This window comes from Orbicella faveolata, unplaced genomic scaffold, assembly GCF_042242905.1.
Source record: "Orbicella faveolata isolate gen_17 unplaced genomic scaffold, um_ofav_v1 contig_34, whole genome shotgun sequence".
NCBI lineage: Eukaryota > Metazoa > Cnidaria > Anthozoa > Scleractinia > Merulinidae > Orbicella > Orbicella faveolata.
Genome location: NW_028301563.1, coordinates 2,027,334 through 2,048,150, shown reverse-complemented (window position 1 = coordinate 2,048,150; position 20,817 = coordinate 2,027,334). Strand labels below are relative to the sequence as shown.

The window sequence follows — 20,817 nt, the reverse complement described above, 5'->3', positions numbered from 1 at the left end:
CGCGCTTATAATGGAACCATTTTTTTACAGAGGGTATAGCTATTCATTAACCATATAATGTGGCATGTGACCTCGGAAGGTTCATTGTATTTTGAAGTCAGACTGTAAAGTCCTTCAAAGTTTATGTGACAGATTTCTTACTCACTTGCTTGATGGAATTTACATGAGATCATGATATGGAAACTAAAGCTGAATAGAGATCTTCTTTTTTTCACCACTTTTTAGCTTTCTAAACCCGTGAAATTTCACTTTTGGTTAGGTCGGAAACCGCTTAAAAATAAAAGAAATATACAAGGAATAAGGTAATCAAGCGTAATTCCAATTTCGGTTTAGAATTGTAAACATTTGCGCTTTAAATCCGGAAAGAGCTAAAGGGGATCATTCAGGAGCTTAGCTTAACCCCAGACCCTACTATTTCAGACATCAAGGTAATTTGCAATCACCAGACTGTTTATCACATTATTGTATCCCACTCGAGTGAATATTGTCTTTCGCGCGTTCTGATTGGTTAATTCGGAGGTGATTAGCAAAGTCCCATTCACCTACACTTCGGTAAAGTAATCATTCATTATGGTAACACTTTGTTGTCCCTTTGTTGAGCGGATCCTCGGAAGAGAACTTAAATCGAGTTCCGGACTTCAACTGGACAGCTGTTGGAGCTCAGAAAAGAAGTTTTTCCTTAGGGCGTTTTATCTTCCGAAAATTTAAATTAGGGAGGTTTAGTTTCAAGTTGCTCTAATGCTAACTAGGTTCATTTACACGACAAAAACAGAGAGGTCTGTATCAAAGCAAAGTCACCTCCAGCCTCACTGCTATTCAAAGGCCAGATCACCGAGCAGACAACTGTAAAATGGTCGATTAGTAGGTAAATTTGCCATTCACCAGTCACCTAAGGAAATGTCAAAATATTTGGACAATTCATGTAACGGCCAGTTATCAAAATCCCGAAATTGTTGTCAGTAAAATACTGTAAAAAAGCCCTATAAACCGAGCACCTCTATTAAAAAGCGGAAGCCGCCACCTATTGGTGGAACAAGTGGAGGTACTGGCTGCGGGGAAAGGTACCCTGGTGAAAGCAGCGGAGATAATGAGCATGATTCCTGTGGGGGATTGAGAGAATCTTCAAACGCCGGAACAAATCAGCAGAACGAATGCTGTTTTAAAACAGCTGGTCATGAACAGGTGACTCTTACACTACTGGAGAAAAATTGAGCCAAGTTTTACGAACTGATGAGAGTACCTATACGTGCGTAGAAAAACAATGCATAAAGTAACAGTAAAAGTCTGCATACGAGTCAAGTGGCTCATCAGGCCGGAGCTTATCCCGGTTTCTGTAGTATGAAGCGACTACGAGTATTTCTACTCCCTCCTGGATGGGATGCTAGACCAACGCAGGGTTACCCCCCAGCATTAAACTTGCCGGTACCCATTTATACACCTGGGTGGAGAGAGACACTGTGAGAGTAAAGCCCAAGAACACAACACAGTGTTCTCGGCCAGGGCTCGAACCCAGACCGTTCGCTCCGGTGTCGAGCGCGCTAATCATGAGTCCACCGCGCCCCCAAGTAAGTGTTTGATAAATATTATCGCAAAGAAATGACATATAGAGCATGATTCACGCTAAATGAACTGTCCAGTAAACAGCACAGGTCAAAATTCTACTAAGACGCAATATTTCACGTCAGTTTTGACTTAGCAACTCTCAACATTTTCTTATCAGTAATTATCTCCGTCGTAAATTGCAGTAAGTCTCGATTTGATAACTTAATTAATTTGGGCCAAGTGTCATAGCTAATCCGGGAGGCCGAGAAAGCACATACTAAGCGGTTTAGAGACTGAAAAAATTCAATCGATCTAATAGTTGTACAGATGCTATAATTGTTATTGGTTGAGCCTGGTGCACAACACAATTATAGCTTACTTAGCATCATGATTTTAACCCTTCTAACAAGTAATTAGCAAGATGTTGCAATCTGAAGACATCAAACAGGCTTTAATTTCACTGCGATGATAATTGATGTCTTCATGTCTTTCTCCACAGTTCAGATATATGACCTTTCATATATTTATTTGAATGTTGCAATCTGTAAGATATTTTACAGTCTAAGTTAGTCAGTCTTACTTGCTTATCAAGTCTATGGGCCACATGACGCCTACGGCTCGTAAAATTTGTGGCGTTTTCGCAACTTCTTTTAATTTTGGCCCTCCAGCCTATTTTGTTTCACACTATTGTTGGGGAAGGACATTACATGTTGTGTTCTATAGAAGAGTAGAGCAGAGCTGTTTGACTATGGTGTAGCAACTGTCATGTCAAAGGTCACGCACATGATGTTGTATGGTGTGCGTGGTGTTGACACCATGTTTATGTTTTCCTAGTTCGCTTTGCTTCGGCTCATTTAAAAATTTAATTTTGTCTGGCTTCGCCAGAGACTGGTGTCGCTTCCCTTCAAGAAGACTGCCGTGCACATCAATTCGACTAAGTGTTTTGTTTCTTGAGATCGATGTTTGCGTTTATCCCTCTCTTCGTTGACTTTGTTCGTTATCTGACATTCTGGCACCACATGATTCAAATATAGATTCTAACGCATAAGGCTGTTGACTATTTTGCGTGTTGTATATGCCACTATGGTTTAGATCAGGCAAGATTTCATCAGTTGACGGTATTTAGTTAAATGTCCCACTAATGCGATCGCACTTCATATCGCACAACTTTTTTGCTACTGCGAGAAAGCTAATTTATGCAGCCTGCTCGATTCAGGCAGGCAGATTTCTTATTGGTTGAAAGTAACAATGTGAAGTCCACGAGTCCAGCCGTGAGTTCGGGGGGGGGGGGGGGGGGGGAGCGCGGGCTCCTTTCCCGAACAGCGGCTGGTAATCGAGCCTACCTCTGGGTGGGTTATCTACAGATGAAATCACTTCGTGCAAGCCACTAGAGGTTTCAACTAAACTTTAATGTCATCCGTTGTATATCTAAGGAAACAAACACGCGTGTGGATAATGACACTAGCCTAAGTCGTATCATTGGCGTCCACTCAACTTGAAAAACTTCCTCCTTGATATTACTAGTTAGACTTTACTCTGTATTTATTCTAGACTGCGGACTACAGTAAAAGATTTGTATAAAGTCATAATTCATTCCTCTTTCATTCGTCTGTGTTTTCTTCTTCTTTGAATTGTCTTCACTTTTAGCTGTTATCTCCGTGTATGCTTTTCTGGAAACATAGAGAAAGCTACCGGTTCAGACAGGCTTCAGTAACCCTTTTAGAGTTTGTTATTGAGGTTCCATTAGCAAGAGAACAAAGAAAAAAATGAGTATCACCTGGTAATTTGTTGAAACATTGCTCAATATTTCCAACGAATTTTAACACTAAAGCTTACTGAATCACACACCATTTTTCCATCTAAAAGCTTGCACAAAGCAGCTGAAAACCCGAAAGAGCTCTGTTGTATCCCTCTACGTGCCTGTCCTGTCTTGTCTATTTTATGTCCGCATCAGACCGTGAAACCTAAATTACTCAAATGGCATACAGAAGTGTTAGAACGACAGAAAAAAAGGATACTAGGTATCAAATCAAAGATACGAACCTTCCAGTTTAATATATGTTCGCAGTCTCGGAATTCGCGATTTTACGTATCGCTACATGCACTTGTGTTTACCGGTTTTACTAACCATTTTGGGGGTCTATTCCTACCCTTAGCTTCTTACAAATTGTTTGTTGAATAAACACGGTGAACCTGGTGTCATTAATTGTCACTTTGCCGAACAAGTTACATTTAGACGTGAATTTAAAATGTGGTTTGTTTCAATTCTTAATTCTGCGCGGGTATAAATCGATAAAAGTCGCTCAGTTACATATGCAAAAAGAAAATTTGCACTGCGAGAACGCACGTTAGTCCCAATTTGGCGACCTCTGGGCGGGTGCATCGATGCACTCACTTCGCACTCTACGTAAACACTCAAATGACGCACTTTTAAAGGTCTCACCTGTACTTTCATGCCATCCATTGCATATCTAAAAAAATAAACACGCTTGTGTATAATGGCAACAACTTAAGTCGCATTACTGGCTTCCGCTCAACTTGAAGTACCTCATCAATGATATTACCAGTTCGACTTTATTCTGTTTTTTTATTCTAGACCGTGGACTGCAACATAAAATTTGCATTGTCATAATTCATACGTCTTTCACTCGTGTGTGTTTTGTTCTTCTTTCAATGTGTTCACTTTTAGCTGTTGTCTGTGTGTGTTCTTTTGAAGACATCGAGAAAGCTACAAGTTCAGGCAGGCCCCAGTAACCCTTTTAGATTCTGTTATTGAGGTTCCATTAGCTGAAAAAAATATATAAAAGAAATAAATAAAATACCACCTGGAGATTTGTTGAAACATTGCTCAGTATTCCCAATGCAACTTTACAGGAACGCTTAGAGAATCACACACAATTGTTCCATCTAGGCTGAACCTTGAATATCACTTAATCAAATGAGTGATATTCATTTAGAATCTGGGTAAGTAGAGACATCTGCAAAATTCCTTCGACAAATTCCAGGGAAAAAATAGTATAAAACCAGCCAATAATGATAAAAATATGAGAACAAGACATAGCCCGTTGCACATATTTCTGTTTGTTATCAAAACTATGAACAATGCAATGGTCTGAAACAAACTAACGAAATATTGACGTAACAACAACAAACAACAACAATATTTTATTACACCATGGCTGAAATGTTGATATAAAAGTGAGTTCCATTTTCAACAATCCTCATTACTAGGAAGAGATAATCACTTCGAATCATTAAGCCGTGATGTTTTCAGGCAAGGAAGGTGTGCTTCAGCTCGTTTGGTTATGCTTCTTGATGCATGTTGGCGTAAAAGGTATCAACATCATTCTCTTTTATTACCCCGTTAACAAAGTTTTTTTTTTTCGAACAAATTCTTTTTATGATAAAAAAAAATCGAGAAACGTTTGCAATATGTGGAAGAAAATTAAACTTATCTCAGTGTTTTTGGAGCTTAGCTACGATACCGTTTATTTCTAACAATGCTGCATCTCAAACGTAAAGGAAAAAAACGTTTTTGGACGTATTTTTTAAATCACTTTTATTTACTGCTGTTTTCATTATTAATCGTGCAGTTGTCAGTCTTAAACTCACTTTCTATATTAAGACGAGCAGATGCATGTGATCGACAGTGTCCTTTAATTTTATTACTTTGTCTCTCGCTCTGATGTTAAGGATCATTTCTTTTGTCCGTTTCAGACCGTGATATTTTCGAGTTGATTTCCATAGGTGTTTTGCCCAAAAATCTTATGACACGGATTGCGCTTTGTTTTAATGATTGCCGCTAACTTCCATGTTGCATCATTTATCGCAACCCGTTTGAACAGCCGGAGAGATAGTGAAATTATGTGATTTTTTTATATACCAGTGTCTAGACATAGCGGAATTTTCCTTTGCACTTGTTATATATTGTTTAATGTTGTTTATTTGGTGAACGTGAACACTCTAAGGCTCATGAAGTTATACAATTTTCAACTTAAATTCCAAACTTGACCCGCCTCAGTTAAGTTTAACTACTGTCTGTCAATGTTCTTTTGCTTATATAAGTAACTAGCCGAAAGTTATTTCCTTCGTCAAAATAATTTGCAAAATATAATCTTAAAGCTATGGGATTCGCTTGCTCTTAACGCTTAACAGCTATGATAGGATAGCCCTATCGTTCCAAATCTTTGCTGCTTATCTCAAAACACAACTTGAACGCTTCGAATGTAACGTTTTGCCAATTGTATAGAATTCTGCTCATTGTGGCCTCGCCAAAAACAGTTATTTGTTCCTTTGAAAGTGAAGAATGATCGTCGCAGTTAATTTTCCAATTTAAGCAACTGGAAAGAAGAAGCCTGAAAAAAATCAGGGCTTCGTAGCTCAGTTGGTAGAGCATCGCACCGGTATCGCGAAGGTCACGGGTTCGAATCCCGTTGAAGCCCTGATTTTTTTCAGGCTTCTTCTTTCCAGTTGCTTAAATTGGAAAATTAACTGCGACGATCATTCTTCACTTTCACCTATAACCGCAGTTCATATATGAAATATTTCATATAAACTTTACATTATTTGTTCCTTTGTTTCTGTTTCAGGCGTTGAAATTGGGAAGGTCCACATTCAACAAGTGGGAAATGATGCTTTTCATTGCAGATATGTGTCATTTAGCAATCGTTTCTCTAGTGGAACTCCGGTGCGAGTTTTTGGTTCGATTAATTACGGAAACGAATCATCAGAGGTACACGATTCCGCTTCTATTTGGGTTGAAGATGTCACAACAAGCCGCTTCAAGGTCTGTCTCGTCCAAGGGGGCGGAGGCTCTGTTGTTAACACCACTATCGATTGGTTTGCATTCCAAGGTTCCCAATCAGGAGTTTATCACGGAGAGACAAGTTTTAGCCTTTTTACAACTGGGACAAAATGTAATCGGGTGACTTTTCCTCAGGTATGATTAGACTCTGGGTATTTTCTTGTGAGGCACATTTAACTGTGACAATGAAGCCATCACAAATTTTGCACTCTTAAATTCCTCATCTTCTCGCTGTTAGTGTTATTTCTAAACGTAGTCTACGCCGCTCTTCTCTATCGTCATGAACAAAGTACTCCAACCCAAACGTCAATTGCGGCAACCTTCAGGCATATATCTCCTATTTCCTGTTTACACAAGCTACAAATGAATTTCAGTTCATCTACAGAATAATAATATTATGGTAACTTGTGACAACCTAATTCAGTTTTAAGTAAACGGTGAACGCAATTAGTAATTGGTCAATCGACAAAGGATCAGCAGCCACTTGATCCTTTTATTTTTTTTAATCTTTCTAGGAAAGAGATGATACACTGACGTTATGTCAACATTTCCTATCACGTACAGTGGCATCCATGTGTTTATAATAACAGTTTTAAGTCACGACTGTTTTGAATTTGACCTATTTTTACCTTTAGGCCTTTTCAGCGATACCTAAACTTCACGTCACGGTAAAACATGGAACCCCAAACCAAAAGCAGGATGCTATGAGTGTTTGGATTGCAAACATTTCCACAAGTCAGTTTGAAGTTTGTCTACGAGAGTCAAGTACATTTGATGGACCTCACAATAATATCATGGTGGTAAGAAATGCTTTTACCAAAATTTAAGCAATAAACATTTCACTTTTTAGTGGGATTTAAATGTCATTGTCAGAGAAAACCGGGCAGTACCAAAAGATCGAGGTCGGCCGTTTACCTTCATCTTTTCACAGTATAAAAGCTATCCAAAAAGATTAACAACCATGACGTTTGCGGAGGTAGGCGTTCGTTTTTATTCGAGATATCACCACATCATGATTTTGCCTCTCAAGCGGTCTAAAATGGCCGACATTTAGGGCAACTTTAGATGAGCCTAAAAGATACCTTGTAAAAATTCCAGAAACTCTTATTTTCGTGCGATAATATTTGTCCCTTTGTTAGTTGGCTGAGATATACTAGAAGTCTTTCGCTTTGATTCTACGGTTTTCACGAGGTGCCAAATATCCTCGCCGAGTCGTTAATTAGCGTGACCCAAATTTTAGCCATTTTCAGCGAGTCGTTTTTCACAAGTGGGGCAGTTTATTTCCACAGAAAAACATTATTTTAATAGTCTTTTGCAATGTTATTAACATCCAGTTTAGTTAAAATTGGTACCAACAGGCAAATCGGAGTAATTGGTCTAGCAAAGTCCAAAAAAATCATTAGTCAGAAATATTTGTCGCCAAATGTTTAGCGAAGAACATCACCTTCTCCCGACTTTCTGCGATATTTATCTACGATTTACTGAAAGATCAGCAAAAAATAGCTAGCTAGACTGCATAAGAGGACATTTAAGCTGTGGCATCGTGATAAGCCTATGCAAACATTTCAAACTTACCCAATCATTATGTTATCTAGCCTAAGTTTTCCCGCGAAAATTCTACTTTTAACGTCACGTTGCGCGCATGGAAAAACAAAGTGGATCCTCAGTTCGCTGGTCTTTTTCGCTGTTGTGTAGAACAAATTGCAAGTTAAAAGTGAGCGAACCTTTATCCTAAATTTAATTTTGGGACTTCTGCAAACCCCTTGTTTACATCGATTTCTCGTTTTCGGAAGGCGTGACGCGTGACAGATTCTAAGGTTAGACGACAGGACTTTACAATGTCGATCTCACCTAAAGGTGTCTTCTTGGCTTTGAAAACATTAACTAGTCTTTCGGATCAGAAAATTGGCCTAGCATGCGGGTGATGGGTCAGTTTTTCTTCAGCTATTAGCATGCAAACGAGTTGGTCTATTTGGCACAGCCGAATGTAAACATCGACGAAATACAGGTTATGACAAAATCCGGCCCACGAAAGAATCGTAAAGGACAGACGAGTGGAATAAACATCTCAATACGTGTAATCGTTGCTAGGTCAGGATTGCCAGCGAAAATCTTTCTTGCATTCATTGTTGCCGTTTGTATCGTCGCAGGCTAGTACACCGTTTTGTTTTTCGCTCTGAAACGTTACTTTCAACAAAAGTGATTTAATGTTGCTCCCGTTGATATCACCAAAAAACCCCTTCAATGCAACGAAATTACATCCAAGTTAGTATTGATAATTTCTTGTTAATTTTACCGCTGGTAAAGTTCACAAAGAACGAGATTGCATGTTTCTGATCCGTTAACGTGATTGAATTACATTTTGCACGCAACTGAGTTGCTGTGAAGATTAGTTTTTTCTTTTTCTTTTTTTCTTTTTGACCTAGCAACGATTACACGTATTAAGATGTTTATTCCACTCGTCTGTCCATTATGATCCTTTCGTGGGCCGGATTTTGTCATAACCTGTATTTCGTCGTTGTTTACATTCTGCTGCGCCGAACAGACACCACCACTGACGCCTTTCCTCGACCATCTCGTTTGCACGCTAGTAATTGAAGAAAAACTGACTTGCCACCCGCAATGCTAGGCGACTTTTCTGATCCGAAAGAACAGTTAATGTTTTCAAAACGAAGGAGGAACATTTAAGTAAGATCGACATTTCGAAGTCCTGTCTTCTTACCTTTGAATCTGTAACGCGTGTAACTATGTAAACAAGTCCCAAAATTAAATTTAGGGTAAAGTTTCGTTCACTGTTAACTTGCAGTTTGCTCGAAACAACTGCAAAGAAGACCAGCAAACTGAGTATCCACTTTGTTTTTCACGCAGCGTGACGTTAAAATAGGATTTTCGCGGGAAAATTTAGCCTAGATAATGGTAAGTATTTAGTGGCGAGTTTGAAGTGTTTACATAGGCTAATAACGATGCCACAGCTTAAATATTCCCTTCTGAAGTCCAGCTAACTATCTTTTGCTGATCTTTCAATAAATCATGGATAACAACCGCAGAAAGTCGGGAGAAGGTAATATTCTTCGCTAAACATTTGGCTGGAAATATTTCTGACTAATAATTTTTTTGGACTTTGCGAGACCAATTACTCCCATTTGCCTGTAGATACCAATTTTCACTAAACTAGATATCAATAACATTGCAAAAGACTATCACAAAAATGTTTTTCTGTGGAAATAAACTGCCGCACTTTTGAAAAACGACTCGCTGAAAATGGCCAACATTTGGATCACGCCCATTTACGATTCGGCGGCTATATTTGACACCTCCTGAAAACCGTAGAATTAAAGCGAAAGACCTCACATGTGTCGCAGTCAACTAATAAAGGGACAAATATTATCGCACAAAAATAAGAGTTCCTGGCGTTTGTGCGAAGTATCTTTTAGGCTCACCTAAAGTTGCCCGAAATTTGGGCCATTTTAGACCGCTTGAGAGGCCAAAATCACGATGTGGTGATCTCGGAGAAAAACGAACGCCTACCTCTGCAAATGTTCTGGTTGTTAATTTTTTCGGATAGCTCTTACACTGTGAAAAGATGGAGGTAAACGGCCAACCTCGATCATTTTGGTACTGCCCGGTTTTCTCTGACAATGACACTTGAGTCAGAAGCATCATCTTTTCTTCACCAATCTGTCGTACAAAAAGCAGGAGGCTGAGTTAAATAACAGAATGTAAATGAAATAATTAAAACTATCAGTCTTAGCAGAGGTATAAATATGTAAACATAGTAGCCTTGCATATTATTTTTTGCTGGGTTTTTTATTACCAGAACTGGATGGCATATGAGCAGTACCCATCTGCATGGAAAGCTAAAGAGTCATCGGTCATTGTCTTTTCTGAAAATGAGCTACCAACTGCAGAAAGCAGCTACGCTCTGTGCAAGGTTAGTATGCATACCCTGAATGCCTGGCAGTACGTAGAGATATCTTCTTCTCAAGCTTAAAGTTCTCATGGATTTAGTGCAGTAGTTATTACCAAACTGATGCTTTTATCATTATTGTTATTACCATTGCTGCATAAAGGTAGTTGAAATTTAGATTTCGGTTCTGAAAAAATGCCGGTTGGACAACTCGTATCTTTTTACTGCTTTTCTTGCAGAATGTCAGCTTCGCCAGTCCATTTTACTCACCACCTGTGATTCTCACAACTGTTCTTAATGGTGGTAGTAACAATGCTAACATAGCGTGTCCAGTGAAAGGTCCTTTGAGCAGTTGGCTGGAGGTAAAGCATACTTTTACGTGCTATTCAAATTTGCACTCATGCTACATGAAAATTGCACTCCTTTTTAAGTGAGAGAGACGCGGTAAATTGGCGGTAGATTAGGCGAAACATATGCGTGTGTATAACTTTTGTTCAGTTATTTCTCCAGTTTGAGCGAGTTTGCGCATTGGTGTTCAGTTCTGCCGATGGAAAGAGGATAGCAAGGAAAAGGGACAAACGACAAGACCAAAAAGATAATGTGTAGGGACTGATTAAGGAAGCAGAAAAAAAAAAAAGACCGAGACCTGAAGTCAATCATGGAGACTTAGTTTACAATGTATTTTATATTTCTTATCTTCAAAGGAAGTCACAAACACCTACTTTAGAGTGTGTATCAGAGACAGTGCAGGATATGATGGTCAGAGAAGCAATGTTATCGTGGATTACTTGGTTATTGGAGGTACTGAAGATTTGTTTTTTTTTACCTGTGCAAAAACTATTACATTCACAAACACCTAACTAATCCTATACATAAACTTTATTAATGTGTCTTAACATCTAGCCGATCGTCAATGCTCCGTAATAGAATCATGAATGAAGTTTCAGTCTTTTCCTTTTACAGGTGTAAGGATACCTTTCAACTTTCACCCTTTTAACATTTTCTGTAAACATTTGAATATAACAAGCTTTATTTTCATTCAATCTTAGACCTCGATCCATGTACAAATGCAAGTTGTAAGTACTACAGCCATTGCGTAGCCTCGTCTCCACACCAGTTTACTTGTGTTTGTGAAAACAGCTGTCCATCATACGAAGAACAAGTCTGCGCTTCCAACGGTCGTACATTTACTAATCTGTGCTTGCTGAGGAAAGAGATCTGCAGAACAAATGGCAATTATACTGACTATCATCCTGGAAGCTGTACAGGTATTTTAGATACGTCTTCAGTTTTGGTAAAGATTTTTTTAGGGCAGACAAAGAGAGGAAGACAAGGGCAAAATGAGAAGCAAACACATAAATGGACAGATAGACGGACAAACAGTAAGACACAAACAGACGTGTTGCCAGACTGACTCACTGGCTGACTGAGAGCAGTAATGAACTGTTACTTAAAGTTGTCAGGCCGATGTGAAAGCCAGTGTGAAACATAAGGCCTCAGATTTATAAAACAGTGTGTATTTATTTCTATGGCTTCCCACAATTGGATTTACCTGCTATTACTTATTAGGCTTTACGCTACTTGAGACCCATTTAACACTCAGTTTTGCTCAAAAAAAAAAAAAAAGGATTTAATTGGTTTTATTTACTTGTAGGTTTTCCGCTTCAGAAAGGAAGACACACCTTCCAAAACAATCCATCCTGGGCAGAGGATCAGTGTGAAATCATCAAGTTTGAATCGTTCATATTTTACCCTGATCAGAAAATCTACATACAGCTGACCGTTAACCACATAAACTATTCTGACGCTGCTGTTGTACACGAGGCCACTACACCGTGGGTTGAAAGCGTTAACAGTACCCAGTTTACAGCCTGTGTTACTCGAGCTGGAAGGAATGACTATCCCACAGATAGCTTCGCCACAGTTGATTGGGTTGCCTATCAAGGTGCTCCATCTGGTGGAGTGGCAGGAGAGGAAATGTTTTCTCGTTGGTGGACAGGGACTACTTGTAAAACGGTTACTCTTCTTAAGGTAAATGGCACGTATCTAATATACCGAAACCAGCGATGAAATAGTTAATTCCTTCAATTAAAACGGAGAAAGATACCCTAAAGTATAATTAAGTATAATTGATATGTTTTAGGGAAAGTATTCTCATCCCCCGACGATATTTGCGACTGCTGAACACCTCAGGTCGCGTCTGAAGCACGATGCAACCAGCGTTTGGCTTGAAGACGTGTCGGCGAGTTCGTTTAAGATTTGTCTACGGGAACTTCAGAACTTTGCAGGGGTTCATGACGACATATCGGTGGTAAGCGATGTTTAATCTTTTATGTAATCCTTTTATATAATCTGTGTTGTTTGCAATATTGGCACTTGACCCGACAAAATGGTGGCATTTTGGGGGAAAAGGCTGGATAAAGATTGACACAGTTGTTATCATTGCTAACAAAAGTGCGAAGTGAAAAGAGGCAACATCTAGTATTGTCCAGTTTCACTGCTATTAATAGTCAATCCCCATTTCTGGTATTCTTCGGTAGCATACTATACATATTCGGTGTTGAAGAGCGGTGTTAAACAATATAACTGGGTCAGTGGTTTCCAGCGATCAACTTTATGGTCATTTGTTAACTTAAAATTCTATCCAAATGTGTCTATCCTTTTATTTATATTCGTCACTCGTCGAAATAAAATGCATTTGTCATCAATAGACTAGTTTAATTCATACAACACGTTTTTGATGTTGTTGTAGAATTGGCTGGCGTTCGAGGACCTCCATAGACCACTCTTTTCCGAACACGATGATGTAAGCTTTGAAAACAAGGGTGTGCCATCAGAGAATCATAACTTCGCGTTTTGCCAGGTGAGCATTTCGGAAATGGGTTTCCTATTCCTCCTGAGATTATGTCTCTTTGAATTTTTTTTTTGCGTGAGCTGGGCTTTATATTTGCTATTTTAATAGCAACTAGACTTGTGAAAACTCCATAAGCGTGCTTTTAACATTCGATAAAAATGCTCGACTGATTTCATTCCGTCACAAGACAGGAAACGAATACTGACCTATTCGTGACAAGTAAGCTTCAGTTGTATTCCCTACCTAACGACTACTGGTATTTATGTGCATACATGTAGAATTATTCACATGCATACTAGCTATTGCAAACGACGGCTATGAAAACGAAAGCCAAATCTGTCATATATGCGAAACACGAAAACCGTCGGTAAAACACACCATCTATGGCAGAACTTGACGCATAATCAATATTGTTACAGAGCTAATTGAACTCCTAGCTTAGTTTAACCTGAAATTCGGGCTAGACTTACTTCTGTTTCCAGATGCATCTTTTTTTTTTGTGGTAGAACTTGAGTTTCATACAGAACTACACCAAAGCCCCAACAGTGGTGTTAACAGCCAAACATTCAGCCAGTGGTGAAAATGCTGCCGCAGAATGCAATGGAATCGCCAGCTGGATTGAGGTAATCCCTAAAAGTCAACAATGATTTTATTTCCCCAGGGAGCAAACAATCAAAACGCAAAGAACTTATTTAAAAAGATCTTAGGTTTTATTATGTAACATTCATTTTTCTATGTTTTTGTCTCTTTTCCTAAGTTTATCACCAAATCTGGATTTCGAATTTGTGTCAAGGAGCTTTTTGTTAAACGCTTTGATCCACTAACTGTGTCATATGCAGTACTGTCAGGTAGGCAAGAATTGCTTAGCATGAATAAGTTTGTATAAATATGACCGCTCAGAAAGCATACATACAGCGAGGCCCCTCGCCCCAAATAGATAAATATGTTGTAATCTTGCAAAAGGAGCATTCAAAAGTAGATCAAAAGATGTGGCTCTACAGAAGTTTTGCCCTTTCATTTAAGGACAATCTTGATTTTTAAAACTGTAAAGACTAAGTGGCATAGAATCGTGAAAACAGTGGACGTGAGATCCGAGGTTCTTCACTAAACTGTTGCTTGGAGCATCTTTATTTATAATGGTGGTGAGGTACAGTGACACATGTCACACATTGACATACAATCTCGATGAGTGGCGACACTCCTAGCACCAGTGCTACTAAATCCACAGTTCGGTTGCCCTGAGACAGCTGGTCTTTAATTTCCTTACGCTTTAATCTCAGATGTTTGTCAGGATGACTGGACCTATTTCGAAGGATATTGCTACAGGAAAGTATCTTCCTGTGATTCGTGGAGTGGTGGCCAAGGGACCTGCGTTACACTGGGAGCTAATCTTCCAAGTATTCACAGTCAGGAAGAAAACGTGTATATTCAGAGTCTACACGGTGGGGAACACTCTTGGTTGGGCCTGTCTGATATCAACTCTGAAGGGACATTTGTGTGGAGCGATGGAACACCTTTTGACTTTCATTACTGGGCGAAACACCAGCCAAACAACTTTCACAATGAAGACTGTGTTCACACACTTGGGTTCCTTCAAAGCCACCAGTATAAATGGAACGATGTAAATTGCACAGACTGCCACCGATTTACCTGCAAGAAAGGTAGAATTTTGTCCAGATTTTACTGATTTCCTCGTCTGTTTGTCTGTCTCTCTGACCTACACAACGCACTGATGACGTGGTTCTTCGGAGATTTGCAAAGCCTGTTAATTAAGCAATAGACCACACACTTTTATGGTTTATAGGCTGATAAACCACGAGGGATGTTGGAAGAACACGAGAAGAGTTCTTCGAGTGTTCTTCTAACATCCCAAGTGGTTTATAGTGCCTCTAAGCCATAGAAACTTGTGGTCTATTACTTTTATATAACAATTCAGAAGACACGCAAAATTTCCATGAGTTTTCAAACTCATGGAAGTTTTGGCACAATAAACTATAGCTGATTGACCAATCAGAGCGCGCGCATTCATTTAATTGTTTTATAAAAGGAATTCCGATCTAACGCGAAAATAATTATTGTTAAAACCTGAAAAAAAAAAAAAAATCAAAATGAGTGCTGAGATTTAGTAAGGCCCAGGGAAAACATTACTTTCTACAGATTTTAATGAATGCGGCGATTTCACGTACAACTGCCCAGTGAACGCTACATGTGTAAACAGTGATGGTTCTTACTCATGTCAATGCCCTGCTGGATATCGCTTGGATGGAGAGAACTGCACAGGTATGTAAAGTGGTGTTCACATTATTTTCCTTACATTTATTTTCTTTGTTGTGAGGCAAACAAACAAACATACCAACAAACATTACAGTCCCACTGACAGCTGTTATACACTGGCGAGAAGAGTTGCGCGACTTTCCAAAAATAAGGCTCAAAGACGACTAGAGTTAGTAGGGAGAACAGTTCTTGTACAGCTTTGATGTAGATTTCTGTAATGAAAATTATAAATTTATTTGGCAGAAGTGGACGAGTGCAATGCTTCTGTCTCGGTCTGTGACGTAAATGCTACTTGCCAGAATACTCTCGGATCTTATATTTGTTCATGTAAAGCTGGATTTACTGGAGATGGAAAAAAATGTGCAGGTAAGAGCAGAAAGCAATAGATATTAATACTATCTCTCAAACAAGTGAGTCCCCGAGCGAGTGAGCAAAATGGTATTAAAAAAACAAGTGAATAACACAATACCGTAAGCAATATTCTTTTTAGCAACGTAGATAACGTAAATCTTAAATCTTAGCTTCGACTTAATTGCCGAAACTTAAAAAACCTGATTTTCTTTCAGAAGGTTTGTTTGATACGAAAGATATGTCTGCCCTTCAAAAAAAAAAAAAAAAAAAAAAAAAAAAACAGATATCGTCCAGAGGTCTAGCTTTCATATGGTGGAAATAAAAATGTTTCATTCAAATTAGATGATACATTATCAGAGTCTTTGTGCCGTGACCGTTACAGGTTATAACCACGAGTCATCAGTTACTTCACATCTACATGTACTTGAAGATAGTTTGATGATCTTCTTAAGGTTTGTATTCATAGAGGTTTTCTTTATTTTTTCAAAGACATTAACGAGTGTAATGCTTCTGTCCGAGTATGTGACGTCAATGCCAACTGCCAGAATACTCTTGGATCCCATGTTTGTTCCTGTAAAGCTGGATTCACCGGAGATGGTAAAACTTGCACAGGTGAGGATATTCTGAATGTTTTAGGAGAGTGAGTACATGAATTTCAAAGGACAGCGAATAGAGAATATAAGTACATACGTATATTCGTATATACGTATATACGCACTTTCTCTGGACGGATCTAAGCAAACCATAGCAGCAACGACAACGTCGATTAAATAAAGGAGCGATTGTAATAAGCAGCACATCAGTCTTGCGCTTGCTTATTCCATCTTGGTACATTTTGTCGCCGTTGTTACGAAACAACAACGTCAAATCTATTCATTTACTAAATTGAATTAAACAAAACGTTTAAATATTTAAGTGGATGTTAGATTCTGGAGAGAGATAGACATAGACATACATTTTTGCTGGAAATTTTTATTAATCCCAGTAGCTACGTGTCTTGGTCAGATAAAAGGCAGGGAGGGTGTTTCTAAAATAAAGATAATGCATACTCTGATTTGATTAATAGATCCTTTTCATAAATGGCTGCCGATTAATATCTCTTTTCGCATGCATTTAAATTCGTTTGGGAGTAAAAATTCTTTTGAATTATCAAATTAAGAACGAGGTCAGTCAGGCTTATGTTGGTAAGCTAATGTGCTAACATATTTCACAATACAATTACTTATACGTGATTCACAATTGACAACCATTTAAGAAGAGGGTTGCTGTGTTCTCTCAAATAAATTTTGATGTCACCGAATCAAACCACTTGCCAGTGTTGTAACCAGGTTTTTCTTACGATCTTTTGTTATACAGCTGTAAAGGACTGTGCTGAGCTGTACAAATCTGGAAAACGAAACAGCGGTGTGTATACAATCAACCCTGATGGGTTAGGTGTCTTTGATGTTTTCTGTGATCAAACAACAGCCGGGGGAGGGTGGACAGTGTTCCAGAAAAGAATGGACGGCCCGGTTGACTTCTACCGCGTCTGGGCTGACTACAAACGAGGGTTCGGTAATTTGAATGGCGAGTTTTGGCTCGGACTTGACAAGATACATCGCCTGACTAGCAGTGGAAAATATAAGCTCCGTGTTGACCTGGAAGACTTTGCAGGAAACACTGTTTACGCCGAGTACGGCTTGTTTGCAGTTGGGAGCGAGAGGGCTAAGTACCAGCTGAGCGAAGGAAGTTACTCAGGTTAGTATTAGTTTCATTTTACGTCCTAGTACCCTTCACGTTAAATTAACACAACTACTTATTGCAATTACAATTACAATTACAATTACTTAAAGCTAGTCACGCTTCCAATACAAAGTCTAAACCGGCATCAGACCTTCTTCGCAAAACACAGCATTCTGTATATTACGATGTTCACGAAGATCTAGCACACGATTCAGCAGGCTGTCACATTCAGATCCCCAGTTTCCACGGTCTAAGCTAGGAACGCCTGGGACCATGACCCCATTTTTGGCGACCAAGAACGGCTTCCATTTATGACTCGAGCTTTTCCCAGTCAACGGAAGCCCGAGCAATAAACTATATTTTCTTTTGTTTCTCTTTAATTTGGTTTAGGAAATGCTGGAAATTCGTTGGCTCATCATAACGGTTCTCCATTTTCGACAAAAGACCAAGACAACGACAATAGTGGCAATAGCTGTGCTGTGACATATCAAGGAGCCTGGTGGTACAATAACTGTCAGCACAGCAACCTGAATGGTATCTATCATCACGGACGTTACACGGGTTATGATAGTATTAGGTGGTATTATTGGAGAAAAGATAATCTTTCAGCAAAAAGAGCTGAAATGAAGATCCGACCGGTGAATTATTAGACATCTACACGCTTCTATACCACTGATGACAAAATAGCAAGCGTACAGAAGAGAGATTTTAAAAGAATTTAAGAACAACGGATATCGTGGTTTTATATTAACTAAGCTTTGCTTTGAACACTTAAACAGTTTTACTGTACGTATTGAGTGAATTTAGCAAGTAACTGCGTGGTTGTCCTAGTTCTACAAGTACATGTAAGGCAATGCATCCAAACGTGTTGTAACCAATGATAATAAACATGCTTTTAAGAACAAGCAGGCTTGGCTTACTTTGGTTTCCCCGGTCTTGATACACATTCATGTTTATATCGACCTCTGATTGGTTAATGGCGTCATTTGGTGCTGTTGTAATCGAGAGTAACAAAATAGATTGGATACTACGCGCGCTCTGAGTGCTCTGCTGTGTAGTATATAGGAGTCTGTTACACCAGTAACCTGAATGGTATCATCTCGGAAAGTTTTCTCCTCAGAAACCATTTTCCCAAACATGGACATTGAAAATCTCTAAACATTTCCAAAACGTATTTTGAAACGATTTTGCTCCAATCACACCTTGATTTACGTTTTTAATCTAAAAATAAAGAAATCTGCACAGTGGTAGCGATATTTCAGCATAGCAATATTCATAGATAAGTTTTAGTTACCCTCGGTTATACATGAGACTTGTTAGTCCTCTGGCATACACTGCTAATTGAACCGAGAACAAAAAACAACAATAAAAATGTAATATGATGAGTAAACTGGACATAACTGATTCTACTAACTAAATTTTAAATTAAGAAAAAAATATATAATTCTCCTAACTGCCCATTTTAATAAGCCTATATCTGGCACGGATATTAGGTTGTCTGGCAATGAGTACCAAGTCTTGGCAGCTACATAAACTGCTGACCTTAGACCATTTCACGTTGACCTAACTCTAAGCAGAACAAGTTTGTTTATACCACCGGCATACTTCTTGATATCCCTCAGCACGAATAAAGACTTCCTATATGAAAGCAAACTATTATTGAGGACAAGTGAATTTTCTCAGTTCGTGAGCGGACAGAATTCAACAACTCCTACAATCTGATTGGCTTCGAGAGCGGGCGGAGTTTTTCGACCCGACCCGCTCACGGTGGGCGGAATAGTGGTGTTGATCTATTTTTTGTGAACGAATAGGCCATTTGCGAGTGGCCTTTTGCCTTTGTGTCAAAACGAGTCAAAACAAAGACTCGTTTTGAAACAGAGGTGCAAGTAACTCAGAAATGGCCTATTAGCGGTAATCGTCAAAGGCCTACTCAGGGGCCTTAACCCGCCTTAAGTCGCCTTAAGTTGCCCTAAGTCGCCCTAAGTCGCCCTAAGTCGCCTTAAGTCGCCTTAAGTTGCCTTAAGTTGCCTTAAGTTGCCTTAAGTTGTTATCGGTTACGCAATGCTAAAAAGGTTTCGACACACTCAAATTGCCCCTGGAGGAGGCTTTTAGACTTATTATTGTCATGTTGGGGTAAACTCCACTCTTACCCTATATGGAGGAAGAGGCAAGATGGGCCGGGTCTCTGTAAAGTGCGGACCAGATGGCGGCGGATGGCGGATGGCGGATGGGAAAATGCGGATGATAAAATGCGGATGGAAAAATGCGGAGGATAAAATGCGGATGACAAAATGTGAATGATATTATAAGGAAGGGGGAAATAAGTTTACGATGTTTTCTTACATTTTGAGTTGTAAAATTATGCCTAGAGAATTCATAGATCGAAACATCTCCTACGTCGGTTATGAAAAAAGTGAAATTAAAAAAAAAAAAGAAAAACAAACGCGGAAAGACTTTGATCAAGGAACAGTAGTTATTCAGACCCCGTCTTTTACCACATCGAAAGCCTTCGGCTATTTACCTCTCAGCCAATTTCCTCTGCCGAAAACCAGTATTTTCAAAATAAGTGAAACACTTCTATGGTCACAGATCGGCTACCCACTGTACCCTAGTCGACAAGTTTGCTGGACACACAGAGCGTTCGCAGCAAAAGACTGTGCACAACACGTGTGTAAAGGTGTCTCTGTCGCAAGTAGACTGCACAAGGGCCATGGAGTCGTCCGACAGCGACGATTCTCTGACTGAATCTACCTTTGTTTCGAAAACGTGAGTTGATGGATTTAATTTAGTCGATTGAACTTCGAGCCTATCTTTATTTCTCGAAATCTTTGTGCGCTTGTCTTGTGAAAGCGCCGGTTCATCCTCCAATGGGCAGGAAAATAAGACCTTTAGAAATGTAAGGTAAGGGCGTTTTACAGCTTTTGTTTTGGAACAGATTTCATGCCATTAAAATAGCGGAAACAAAACTTGAACACAAGGAGGAAATGTTCTTAAACTTTTGTAAAGAGTTCTGCCTTTTATAAGCACAGTTGTCACACTATTGCAAAGCAACTTTAAGAGCAATTCTCCAGGAAAGTGAAGCAAAGTTGGAAATGAAAAATTTTAGCCCCCCTTCAATTTTTGTGTGGAGGTAGGTTACCTTGGCGATAAACAAAAACAACCATATTTGGATCGGCAGATGTATCGTTGCCATGGTAACCGCACTAGATGACGTCGGCCTCAAGACCATGTTTTGAGCAAGAGTTCCACTCTTAAAAAGTAAAAGTAAACAAGTCTGGTTCTCGGGTGCATGTGAACCAATTCAAATGAAATTCATACAGATGATAGAGCCACTCGCCCAGTTTATAAAATTTGCCGTTAAAA

The 20,817-nt window shown here is 39.2% G+C and overlaps 1 protein-coding gene and 1 long non-coding RNA gene across 2 annotated transcripts in view; both read left to right on the top strand.

Annotated features, from left to right (window-relative positions):
* Positions 1-2,602, top strand: part of LOC149104279 (uncharacterized) — a 117,114-nt gene extending 114,512 nt beyond the window's left edge. The window contains exon 2 of the long non-coding RNA XR_016201668.1: positions 2,269-2,602. This is a non-coding gene — a long non-coding RNA (uncharacterized LOC149104279). The remainder of the gene's footprint in view (positions 1-2,268) is intronic.
* Positions 2,603-4,615: 2,013 nt separating this feature from the next.
* LOC110058772 (uncharacterized) lies at positions 4,616-18,359 on the top strand. The gene is made up of 18 exons (XM_089272117.1): positions 4,616-4,876; positions 6,132-6,481; positions 6,982-7,146; positions 10,164-10,277; positions 10,493-10,615; positions 10,958-11,054; positions 11,303-11,521; positions 11,908-12,284; positions 12,397-12,564; positions 13,006-13,116; positions 13,614-13,730; positions 13,865-13,955; positions 14,388-14,768; positions 15,265-15,387; positions 15,625-15,747; positions 16,222-16,344; positions 17,089-17,469; positions 17,845-18,359. Exons 1-18 carry the CDS (start codon positions 4,807-4,809, stop codon positions 18,102-18,104), a joined length of 3,393 nt encoding a protein of 1,130 aa, XP_089128243.1. The 5' UTR covers positions 4,616-4,806; the 3' UTR covers positions 18,105-18,359.
* Positions 18,360-20,817: the final 2,458 nt, after the last annotated feature.